Raw genomic sequence first — 12,063 nt, forward strand, 5'->3', positions numbered from 1 at the left:
AATGAACGCTGAGTGAACTTTGGCCACTTTTCTACCCAAAACACCAGCGTAAAAGTAGAAATCAGTAACCAGGTGAAGTGCCACAAAGATCAAGGAGAGGGGCGGCGCGCAGGACCGGAGGCGGGGAGTAAAATGTCCCGTCCCCCCACCCCCGCAAGCCCCAGACATCGCGCGCGCTGAGGCTGAGGGGCGTCCCCAGGGGACTGGAGGCTCCGCGCCACTGCGAGGGAAGACGAGAGTTACTGCTCGCAGGGCGAGGCCCAGGAGAAGGGGTCGAAAAGCCGCGCCGCCAGTGGGTCCTGCCGCGGGCCCCAGGCGTCGGCGGCCGAGCAGCCAACGCTCGGCGAGGGGCTCCGCGAGGGGCGCCGCTCGGCCCCGCGACCCTCCCCACCTCCCGGGCCAGGAAGGGGCTGGCGGCTCTTTCCTGTCTAGTCTCTCCCCCCGCGGCTTTCTGTAACCCGATCCCCGCACTCGCTCCCCCGGCAGCCGCCGCCCCGCGCGCCGCCCGGCTCTGCCCAGGCCAGCGCTATAGTTAGCAACCTTCCATCAACTCCGCGGGGGGCAGCGGGGGCCTGCCGCGCGCCCCTCCCCGGGCCTGAGCCGCGCGCGCCCCCGGCGCCCCTTTACCTTGGCTTGAAGATACTGGGGGTAGTAGTAGGTGGCGTACTGAGGGTACATCTGCTGTTTCCACACTTTGCCCATGAAGCTGGAAGGAAGCCTGCCGCGCAGGGTCGCGGGCACTTTGGGGTTTCCAAGTCTCGATCTCTCCTGCCTCTCCCTTTCCGGCGGCGGCGGCGGCGGCTGCCGCTGCTCCACCTCCCAGCCGGGACAAGACGTCCTCCTCCTCCTCCTTCTTCTCCTCCTCCTCCCAGGCAGAGAGAAAGACACTGCAGAGCGCAGAGGGCACCCGGGACAGGGCGCTCCCAAGGAGTTGCCTCCCGGAGCCCGACTGCTGCGGGGCTGCCAAGGGCTGGCGCGCTGGCCGCTCCGCTCCGCTCTAACGAGCAGGCTGAGCGGGGCTGGGAGGTAATCAATACAAGTGGAAAGTGCGGCGGCGGCGGCGGCGGCGGCTGCGATCGGTGCCAGGCGGCATCTGGGGTGGGTGCGCCGGATTGGGAGAGGGGAGAGGGGCAGGCGTGCCGAGGCCGTGGGGGAAGGGCGGGCGGGGGCGGGGCTTGGGCGCCGCGGAGCCGGGACCCGCTGGAGGTGAGGGCTGAGTTTTAACCACTCCTCACCTCCCAGGCTCGCGGTAGGACGCGCAGGAACCTTGGGAGCCGGAATCGCTTTGTGTCGGGGTGAGAGGGTGGGGGGTGGATTTGAGGGACCCAGCTTAAGAACTGCAGAGTGGACACCTCGTTTGCTTTCATGAGTTTATCTCTCCGTAAGGGGGATGGGAGGTAAAGGGAAAGATGAGGAAATCTGATCAATCTCTCACTTCCCCCCGCCCAGTGTTTTTTGTTTTTGTTTTTGTTTTTTTCCTCAAGGGAAAGAAAATGGTTTAGTGCCCAACCACAAAGCTGGAGTCGGGACACCTGGGTTTGGTTTTCCCCGCCCCCACCCCCCAGGCCACCACACTGATTTTCTAGGTGACCTTGGGAGGATTAGTGTCCTTCGGCTTGGTTTTCCCAGATGTGAAAGGTGAAATTATGCCCTCTGCACAAGGGGAGGCAAAGCTTGCTCGCGCGGCAGCGGGCGCGCGCGGGCGCGCGCGTACACACACACACACACACACACACACACACACACACCTCAGAACAAATAGAGGGATCCTTCTAAAGGGGAGATGTCGCTAAAAGCCAGAATGTTATTATTAGAGGACACAATATAGACATCAGCTTTTCTCTGCCTCTTTCTAATGCTGCCAGACAGTCTGTCAACTCCCACTCAGGAGCAAGGAAACTCCCTGAGTTTGGAATATTTTAAGGCCATTTTGAAAGTCACGCTGGCATATTGTTGCAGTGTGCTTCAGTGACATATAAAATCAATCTCTCTCTTTCTGCCTCTCTCCATCTCCTAATTGTCACAGCTCTAGACAGCAGTGGTTCAGTTCACTCCATAACTGGATGTAATTTAATGGAGTTAATTAGTCCCTGAACCTGCCTGCAGAAGACTTTTATATTCTAGCTCCAAAAGAGATAATACCAACGTGTGCAAATAGGATAAGTAAGAAAGCACCTCCACCTTGGAGTTCTTGCACATCTAATAAAATGAAATGAAAAAGTCATTTGTTATTAAAAAGACCTTGATTACTTTGTCTTGTCATTTTGGTTTTCGGAGTCTGTTTAACAGCACAAACGAAAATCAAATAAATGGAATGCATGATTTTGTTAAACAGTACATTTTTATATGACTACGTGTCAAACCAGGTTTAGTAAGATACTTTCAAACATGAGACTAGTGACCTAAAACCTTTATAATCTTGATATGATTTAGACAAATTTTTAGGTTATACGTTTTGACAAAACAAAATAAGTTCATATGAGAACATTTTGGATATGCCAGGTGACAAATCACGTTCTCTTTAAAACAAACAAAACTGTTCATCTATGTGAAATGCTGTATGGACACTAGTTGTTACTGAGCTTCTGCTACATCCTGGGCACTGTTGAGGTTAATGTTAGTCTGAAGGTTGGGGTGATTAACTGTCTAGCTAGGGGAACTTAAAATAGTTCTTTATGTAGTTTCGTTGTGGGACCCTTTAATGTTTTTGAGCAGAGAACTGACATAAACTGACTTGTGCTTTAAGAACCTAGGAGGACTAGAAATGACGGTTTAGAGATGTGACTGAAGGAAGGGAACAAGTTAAGAACAACCTCAGAAGTTCTAGGCTTGAGATGATAAGGGAAATTACCAAACTTAGACTGTTCTAATTTTTTTCTGGCTGATGAAAATTCAGCCTGTTTTAGAGAGCTCAGAAGCACACCCACAATTATGTAGACACTTGATTTATGACTGAGTTGGTATTGCAGAGCAATACCATTGCAGAGCAGTGGAGAAAGAATGAGCTTTTCAATAAATAATTCTGGGTCAATTGGCTATTTATGTGGAAAAAATGAAATTGGAGCCCTGTCTCACAAAAGGGGATGAAAATAGTTCAAGTGAATTAAAGACCTAGATGTAAAAAACAGAACTATAAAGCTGTTAGAAGATCATATAGGGAAATGTCTTTATAGCCTTGAGGTAGGAAAAGATTCTTTAATAAGGTGACCAAGAGTGCAAGACTGATCAATTTGACTATATTAAAATTCAGAACACTGATCTATCAAAGGATTCTATAAAGAAAGTGAAAAAGCAAGCCATAACATAGTTATTTGTAATCCGTAGAACTACAAAAAGTTAATATGCAGAATATATAAAGAACTCCTTGAAATCAATAAGGAAAAGAAAAATAACTTGTTAGATATGAGCAAAAGAATGACTGTATTTGACAGAGGAGGAAGCACAAGTGTAACATATGAAATGATGCTCATACTCAGTATTAAAGGAAATACAAACTAAAATAAGATACCATTTCACAATCCTCAGACTGGCAAAAAATAAGAACTCTGAAAATATTAAGAGTAGGTGAAGATGTATGAAAGGGGGAATCTCAAAAACACTGTTTACTGGATGACGTGTACATGGGTACAACCACCTCTTTGAAAATAGTTCGACATTACCCAAATTCATTTGCATGTATGCTATGACACAGTAATTCTACTTGTGGGTATATACCTCAAAGAATTTCTTCTGTATATGCATTAAGAGAGGTGTACAAGAATATTCACAATATACTGAAAATAACTCAAATGTCTGTCGACTGTAAAATGGATAAAAAGGCTGTAGTCTGTGCATACAATAGAACACTTTGCAGCGGTGAAATGAATAAACTACAGCTGAAAGCATCAACATGGATCATTTTGAAATTGATGTTGAAGAAACAGTCAACATAAAGCATGATTTCATTTGTATGAAGTTGAAAAACAAAAAATAACTAAACAGTAAGTTGTGTAAAACTACAGGAGCAGGAAAAAGAAACTATAAAAAAAATAAGGAGAGTATAACACAAAATTCAAACTAGTGGTTATTTCTGCGGGAGAAGGGAGACATTCAGGGAGGTACGGAAGGGGACTTATAGAGATGATAATGCTTCATGTTTTGCACTGGGTTATGGATACAAATTCATAGACTCTTCTGTACATTTGCTGCACCATATACTAACACATTTTTAAAACGAAACTCAGCTTTTAATTTTAATCATGATCATTTTCAAATACAAAAGTGGAGAGACTAAAATAATGACCCCTCTCTTCCTAACACCCAGCTTCAGCATGTATTAACATGTTGTCATTCGTGTTTCATACACACACAGAGACACACATTTTTATTTTTCTGGAGTTTTTAAAGCACATCCCAAACACCATATCATTTTACCTGCAACTATGTTAATATCTAACAAATAAGAACTTTTTAAAAATACGACATCATGATCACATCTAACAAAATTGACAATAATTTGTTAAGATCAACTAATACTCAGTTCTTGTTCATTTTTCTCCCATTATCTAAAAATCACTTTTTGTAGTTCATTCGTTTAAATCAGGATGAAACAATGCCCATATATTAAATTTGATTGATATATCTCCTAAGCCCCTTTTAATATATAAAAGTTCACCCCACTCATTTCTTAAATTGCTATTTATTTGTTAAAGAAATCAGGTCCCTTGTCCTATAGAATTTCCCACATGGCTGATTACAACCTTATGGTGTCATTAAAAGTGATGGTTAGTTCTAGAGGTTTAATTACATGCAGGTTCACTTTTTTGGCAAAGAATACTTCATAGATGGCGCTGTACACACATGCTAGGAGATATGAAGATATGATGTGCTTCCCATCACATCAGGAGACACATAACGACTGGTTGTCTCACTTTTAATGTTAAGATGTACCGAAAATTCAAATAATATTGGTCTGATTTATCCATTAAAAATGTCCATGGTTTTAACAGTCATTCATGAGTGTTACCTCAATCCATTATTTCATTAGAGGTTACAAAATTGTGGGTTTTATAATTTTGTCATTTCTTCTGCACTCGTTAGTTGGAAATTGTCTATGGAGAACTTTCTCCCTTCAAGTCTTTAGTTAACTCGAAATACAGCTAGCACAGGAAAAAAAAACGATAAATTTCCCCATTTATCAATTTTCAGAATAATGAGTTGATGCCATAGGAGAAACTCCAAAGCTAACCAGTTTTAAGTAACATTCTGAACTTGTGCATTTTCATATATTTGATTTGTTTCAATCCATCACAGTCATTATTCTTGTTATGCTCAGATTGTCCCATTTTCAGCCAACAGGAGATCCTTTGAATTGGCCCCTATGTCTGTTTTTTACCAGACCCCAATAGTCTTTTGTAGATTTTTTGCTTTCTGGCATACGATTGTCCCAGGTTCTATGCAGTTCATGTTCAAGCCTGAATCAACTGTTTCTCTAAAGAAATCCATATCAGCTTGCTCTTAAAAAATTTGTTTAAATACCAACAAATTCTTTAAAATGTGTTTTTCATACTTATCACATTTGAAGGAAGAAGTTCACAAAAGATTCTTAATGAAACTTGTGCCAAAATGACTCCTAGGAGAGTGTGAGCCATTGAATGATATTTTCCGCAATAGCAGTTATACATTTGTGCCTTCACCAACATTTAAGAAGCAATCTCTATGTGCAGGACGCTGGGGATACATTTGACTTGGTATTTGTCTGCACAGAATTTATGATCTAGTGAGATTGTCTCTCTCACAATGAGAACTTGCGATAAACTCTATGAAGAAAGCAACAGGATAATGGGAGGAGAGTAGCTTGGTGGGAGTTAGGTTAGACATTTTCAGTAGGGAAAACCACTTGGAGGAGACATGATGAATGGGAATGGGTCAGCCGTTAGAACCTTGTATGAGGTGAAAGGTAGGGGGTTGAGTTCACCCTGTAGAAGCAGCAGCAAGTTAAAAACTTTGAGGCACAAATTGTCCCATCCAAGATCTCCAATCTGGTTTCAATTATAACTAAAGGTAAACTTTTTTATTACAGTGAATCAGGAGTGGACCAAACAAATTAGCATTGATTAATGCCTTTGTTCTGTTGCCATCTGCCTAGGAGTATTGAAATAATTGAAAGATAAAATTAGAAATGTTGCTACAAAAAGCCTAGAGAATCAGTGAATTAGAAATGGGTATCAGTGAATTGGAAATGGGATTTAGATTCATTAGAAAGACTGAATGCAGAACTTGGAGAATTACTGATGGTTGGGTACTCTTACTTCCACACTAGGTAAGTAGGTGATATCTGTAATACATTTACTGGAACACTTAAGTCAGAAAGGCTAGATAGTTTTTGTAAGGTGTGATTGTGGCTGGCATCTGCCTATATGTTGGAGTTGTTACATGGTTAAACAAATAAGAATGTAGATGAAAGGGAACAAGTGGTTATAATTTACAATGAAGTTCTGTCATAAATATAGAATTGTTTTACAGTCTTTAGGGAAGGTTATGTATAAATCTTCTAATCTGATGTTCCTTAGATATTTATCCTCAGGCCGTATTTTGTGGAGCCCTGTCTAAAGAAATTAAAATCTTATTATCTTTACAAATAGTGATAAACGTTGTTTTTATCCAAATGAAACACAAATTTAGAAATTCTCAGAATGTGTCCCTATCCCCTACCACAGTTTGAGAAGCACTGTTTAGTTCACACTTTTTATTACCGTTCATAACTCCCTTCCTGACCAAACCCTTCCCGTTATCCAGATTCATTTCCTTCCATTACCTTACCTATTGGCTTGTACTTCTTTCCTCCCCTCTATGATGGCTCCTCCCAACCCTCATCATATTGTTGTACAACTCCAACTAGCTTGGACTTTTTCTGGTCCACCTGCCTACAGCACCTTTCACCTTTCTTCACACGGTCCGCTCTTACTCTTTCCTTAAGGTGCAGCTCCATCAAGACTTCCTTCAGCTACCAGGTTGGATTGCATGCCCCTCTCACGGTACACAGTCTGAAACTCTCTCTGAATACCAACTAGTGTGCAAAGTCATTGGAGGCACGTAGAAAAGTGTCAAGACTAGGCATCCTCCAGAATTCATGGTAGGAAATGCGGTTAAATGCTCCAAGTTCCATTCCAGTTTAGAATTCAGTGATTTTGTGATTCGTAATAGTGACTGTGTAACGACCACACACTCATCCCTTCCTGCCCCAGCGTCTTTTAGGCCAATCAAAGGAACACAAATTTCAAACAGTAGGTACTAAACTCTAGAAAACATTCCACCAAGAAATGAAATAGACAAAAAGTATACATGACTTAAAAATTTTTTTGATACATTTATTAATGAGGACTAAAATTGAGAAACTCAGTCACAGCGAATTCTTGATCCTGTTGATGGTAGACTACTATATCCTAAATTTAGCAAGTAATGCATGGAGTTGGATGCTGCTCTCTAAGAATGTGGTGAAACTAAGGCCTCAGTTGACCATTAAGGATATACATTAATTCCCGCCCCCCCCCCATCACTGCTGCTTCAGATGAGTTGTCCAAAATCAAGTTTCACCTCTTTATCACCATACCCTAACTGACTTAGCCCAGATGGCCATCTGCACAAAGGGATGAGTGAAACAATTTGGTAACTAATTCATTCATCCAGCGAGCATTTAGCAAGCACCATCAACATGCAAGGGACTGTTTGTTGATGGCCTCTAGAAAGCAAATAAAGACATAAACTCTGCCATGCTTCCATTGTTTGTACTCATTAGCTGATCCTATGAATGTATTTGTAAACAGGTTGCTGATAAGCATTATTATAACCTTTGATGGCATCAAAGCCCAAAATAACAAGATTTTCAAAAGTTAAGGAAGAGTCAAAGAGAACTTTTTGCCTTTCCTCACTTCTTTCAAAACAGCAACTTTAAAGGTAATGATCTAGAAGTTTCAATTCTTAGCTATTAAAGACTTCTTTAAAAAGTATTTTAAACTGAGATGGAACAATGTTTAAAAGCTGAGATTTAACCTGTGAGTGTGCATGTATAATATATATAATATATTACATATATTGTATATATTGTATATGCACACATACTCTTCAAAGCAGCACTGAAATGACAAGACATAACATGTATTTCCAGATCAATCAAATATTTAATAAAAGTAAAAACCCAAGTTTATAAATTCTATTAATTTTCACCCATCAGGGTATGGATTCTGTGACATTATAGATTATTAACCAAGATTATCATACCTACAATGGAAGGCATTGGTAAGTCTGTTAATTGATGCTATTGTGGAATTAGAAAGCTGGGAGCAAAAGAAAGAACGGGTAAAGGAAGCATCATTTTTAGCATCTTTAGCACTCGTAAACTTTCCAAATCTGAATTATAGTTGAATTCTCAGCAATACTTTGTTTTTGTTCTTAAGATTTCCTGTTGTGTTATCTGGACTTTATCACCATCATTGCCATCACAATTAACTTTGAAAATTGTTTTAACATTGTAATTACTTTTTAGCTGACAAAACCGTCTCACATATGTTACCTCATTTGACCCTCACTGAAATCCTTCCATTGCCTTTACAGATATTGTTAGTAAAGGCACAGACTCTGGAGTCTGACTGCCTAAGTTTAAAGCTGGCTATTCCACTCTCTCGCTAGGAAAGTGTAAAATGTGGTCATTGAGGGGATTCAATGAGTTAATATATGTAAAGCATTTAAAACAGAGCCTGGCACAAGAGTAAGCACTATAAACGTATTAATTTTCATTAGTTGTTTTATGTTTGAAAAAAATAAGGTTCAGAGATATTTGATATTTGGCCTGAGTTAGTTCTTTATGACAAGTTAAAAATCTAGGGCAAATCCCCAGATTTCTGATGCTAAAGGCCGTATTCTTTAATATTGCTTGGTACTACCCTCCTACTTAGATTGAGTTTCCTTTAAGATTTCTTTCCTATTCTTTTTTCTCCCTTTCATCCCTTTCTTTCTCTCATATGTTTTTCACCTTCACCTTCACCTTTCTCTTCTCTCCCTCATCCTTCTCCTAGCCCTACCATCGCCCTCGCCACCTCTTCTTCCACTGGTGCCACCAACATCACCACCAGAAACACTAGCATGATGCACTAAGTTGACAGCAAACTTGAAAAAAACTTGTGTTGATAAATTTCTTTTTAATGGAGTGATGAGCTAGAAAGAGAGGAAGGAAGCAAGGAGGGAAGGACGGAAAGGAAAGGATGATTTATATATTATAACATGAAGGGAAACAATTTAGCTGACAACCATACTATGCTGTATATTTAACTTGCAGTTATGATCTCTACTTATTTATAAAGAACAAATGCCTAAGATGAAAAGTATGCTTGAAAAGGTTAACAGCATGCTATATACTGCAGAAAAGATGAGTGAACTTGAACAGATAGCAATAGAAGCAATCCAAAGTGAAAAAGAAATGCAGAATAATAAACTGTGTTAATGCTATGAATTGGAATTGATAATTTATATAAAATTATTATCTAGAAAACCATGGGAATACTTGTGTGAAAATTACCCTAGTATGGGAGTTAGGGTGTTGTGGTAGTGGATAGCTTTGTCGCTTTAGTTTTCAATATTTATTTATTTCATTGTTTATTAAATGCCTTCTGGGTGGCCTGATACTGTTAATCAATAGGGCACTAGAGACAAATTGAATATAGTTCCTGTCCTTGAGGGGTGTTCAGTTTAGTAGAGAAGACAGACATGTACACATTTAATTGCCCTAATGTATGGTGAGCCGGATAACAGAGAAGCATCTCATTTGGACTGCAGAAGTCCAGTGAAGCTTCTCTAAAAGACACATTTTTTTAGCTACAGTTTGTGAAACAAAAAGAAAAGGAATTCACCAAGTAAATAAGGATTCAATTGGGGTAGGGCTAGAGTTGGAGAATTGGAAAATTTCAGGCAAATCATCAGAATGTGCAAAAGAATATGTGTATGGTTGGAGAACTACAAATCTTTCATGATGACTTACAACTCCAAGTACATGAATAGGTGAGTAGGGATTGAGACTGGAAAACCTAAGTGGGGGTCAGATCAGGACGATCTTATTAGAATACTACTGTGCAATAAGTGGGATTTCTCAGTATTTTCTACATAGGCAACATGAAGAGCCTTTAAAATCATCTGGGCTTTATTCTGTAGGCACAAGTGAATTATTGAGGGGTTTTATACGATCTGAGTTACAAGGTCAGATTTATGATTAGAAAGATTACGTTGTCCTCTGTATGGTAGGTAGACTCAGTTGGGATAGGGGAGACTAGAAGCAGAAATTCCAGTTATTCCAGGGAAGAAATGACAATGGCTTAAACTAGAGCCAGGATATATAAGAGCAGGGGAGCAGTCCATTCTGGGTGCAGGCAATGAGGGGTACATTTTCTGTGGAGAATTGAAAAATAATAAGAAAGCTAACTAAAATCCAATATGCTTTATATTACCACTATGCATCCTTTTTACCACTAAATAATATTAGTAATAAATCACTCCTCCCTGCAAAAATCTTTTGTTGGTCTAAGTTCCAAATAATTGCTATGATTACTGTTGAATTTTAATAAATGTATTAGTTATCTATTTCTGCTTAACAAATTACCCCAAATTTAGCAACTTAAACAACAAACATTATCTCACATGGTTTCTGAGGGTCAGGAATTCAAGAGTGGCTTAGCTCGATGATTCTGGTTCAGGGTCTCATGAGAATTAGCTGTCAATTGGGACTTTAGTCACCTCAAGTTGAGAGAGAAAGAGGAAGAGGAAGAGAGAGAGAGAGAGAGAGAGAGACACGAGGCTCAAAAAAAACCAGAAGCTACAGTGTCTTTTATAACCTAATCTCAGAAGAGACACGCTATAAATCCTAAGGAGAGCATGTACAGAAAAAAAGAGCAGGAACCAAAGGTGGGAATTAAATCAAAATGTTTATGGCATGTAAACCTGGCTAAAACCTCTAGACATGCTCTGGTCTAATACCTTAAATCACCTAAACATCAAACTAGCTTACAAGAAGCAGAAATTCTACAGACTTTGTAGGATCACATCACTTCCTTCAATAACTTATTCAAGAATTTAGTCATTCCTATTATCAAGAAATACCATTTTTTCCTAGATGCTCAAATTACAATTTATGACATTAAGAAATCATGTCCTGCCCTGTAGAAGACAGATAATGTTTATTCAGTGTTCTATGCTATAAGTAACTTCTCAGGCATCTTTTCTGTTGACTAAATAACCTCAAGGTTTTCATCTTTCCTTTAAGTATTTTCTAATATTTACATGCATTTTCTAGGTCTCCTGTAATTTACTATATATCATGATTCAATTGGATAGTTTAGCAAAGCACTGTTTTATGCTCAATAAAGTATGTGCTCTACCAAACTTAGTCTACACTTCTTTTAAGATCATATCATGTTCTATTATTATAAAAAGGAACAGGAGAAATTTACTATTGATTTATCAGTATCTTTAACTTGTGTTCCATTGTAATCTCAAACCCATTGATGTTTAGGTCTAGATTATCATCTCTACTATTCTGTCAGCAGAGTATATTTTAATTTCAGGGCATACGCTAATTAATATACCTTCACACTTTTCTATCGAAATTCTTTGTACATATCTCTAATTTATAAAGAAAACTTTCAATTTTCTTTTTGTGTTTTTAAAAAAGTGTTAATAATTTTGTCATGTTTGTTATCATACCAGAATTGAGAGTTTCCCCAATTCCATTTTGTCACTGATAAGGAATATTGAACAACATTGGGGACCTAAACTTCACCCCAATGTGGTAGCTTTCAATTAGATTGACCCTAAGGTGTTCACCTGAACTTTGGGGGGACATTATTCTCTGTCATATTATGCTATTAGGATTGCATGAACCTTTTTATAGTTGCAACCTTCCCACTTTAATGGATATTGGAGCATAAGCAAGGCTATAAATCTGTCTGGTGGACTAAATTCCAGCTCACATGAACCTCAGTTGTTTCCATTTCCTGCATGTACAATGCAGAATGCAGTGATTGTAAGCCGTCCAATCTT

At 39.7% G+C, this 12,063-nt stretch overlaps 1 protein-coding gene and 1 long non-coding RNA gene across 7 annotated transcripts in view; one reads left to right on the plus strand and one right to left on the minus strand.

Moving 5' to 3' along the window:
- The window catches only part of RBMS1 (RNA binding motif single stranded interacting protein 1), a 198,191-nt gene extending 197,264 nt beyond the window's left edge, over positions 1-927 (minus strand). For all 6 annotated transcript variants that reach the window (XM_074337078.1, XM_019727264.2, XM_019727271.2 and 3 more), the window contains exon 1: positions 628-927. In XM_074337078.1, coding sequence (XP_074193179.1) covers positions 628-702 — 75 coding nt within the window. In that variant the 5' untranslated portion in view covers positions 703-927. The remainder of the gene's footprint in view (positions 1-627) is intronic.
- A 32-nt stretch (positions 928-959) lies between these two features.
- LOC141572364 (uncharacterized) overlaps positions 960-12,063 on the plus strand; it is a 97,163-nt gene continuing 86,059 nt past the window's right edge. Inside the window, exon 1 of the long non-coding RNA XR_012497722.1 lies at positions 960-1,098. This is a non-coding gene — a long non-coding RNA (uncharacterized LOC141572364). The remainder of the gene's footprint in view (positions 1,099-12,063) is intronic.

The sequence above is a fragment of the Rhinolophus sinicus genome, linkage group LG01, assembly GCF_036562045.2.
Source record: "Rhinolophus sinicus isolate RSC01 linkage group LG01, ASM3656204v1, whole genome shotgun sequence".
In the NCBI taxonomy this organism is placed as follows: domain Eukaryota; kingdom Metazoa; phylum Chordata; class Mammalia; order Chiroptera; family Rhinolophidae; genus Rhinolophus; species Rhinolophus sinicus.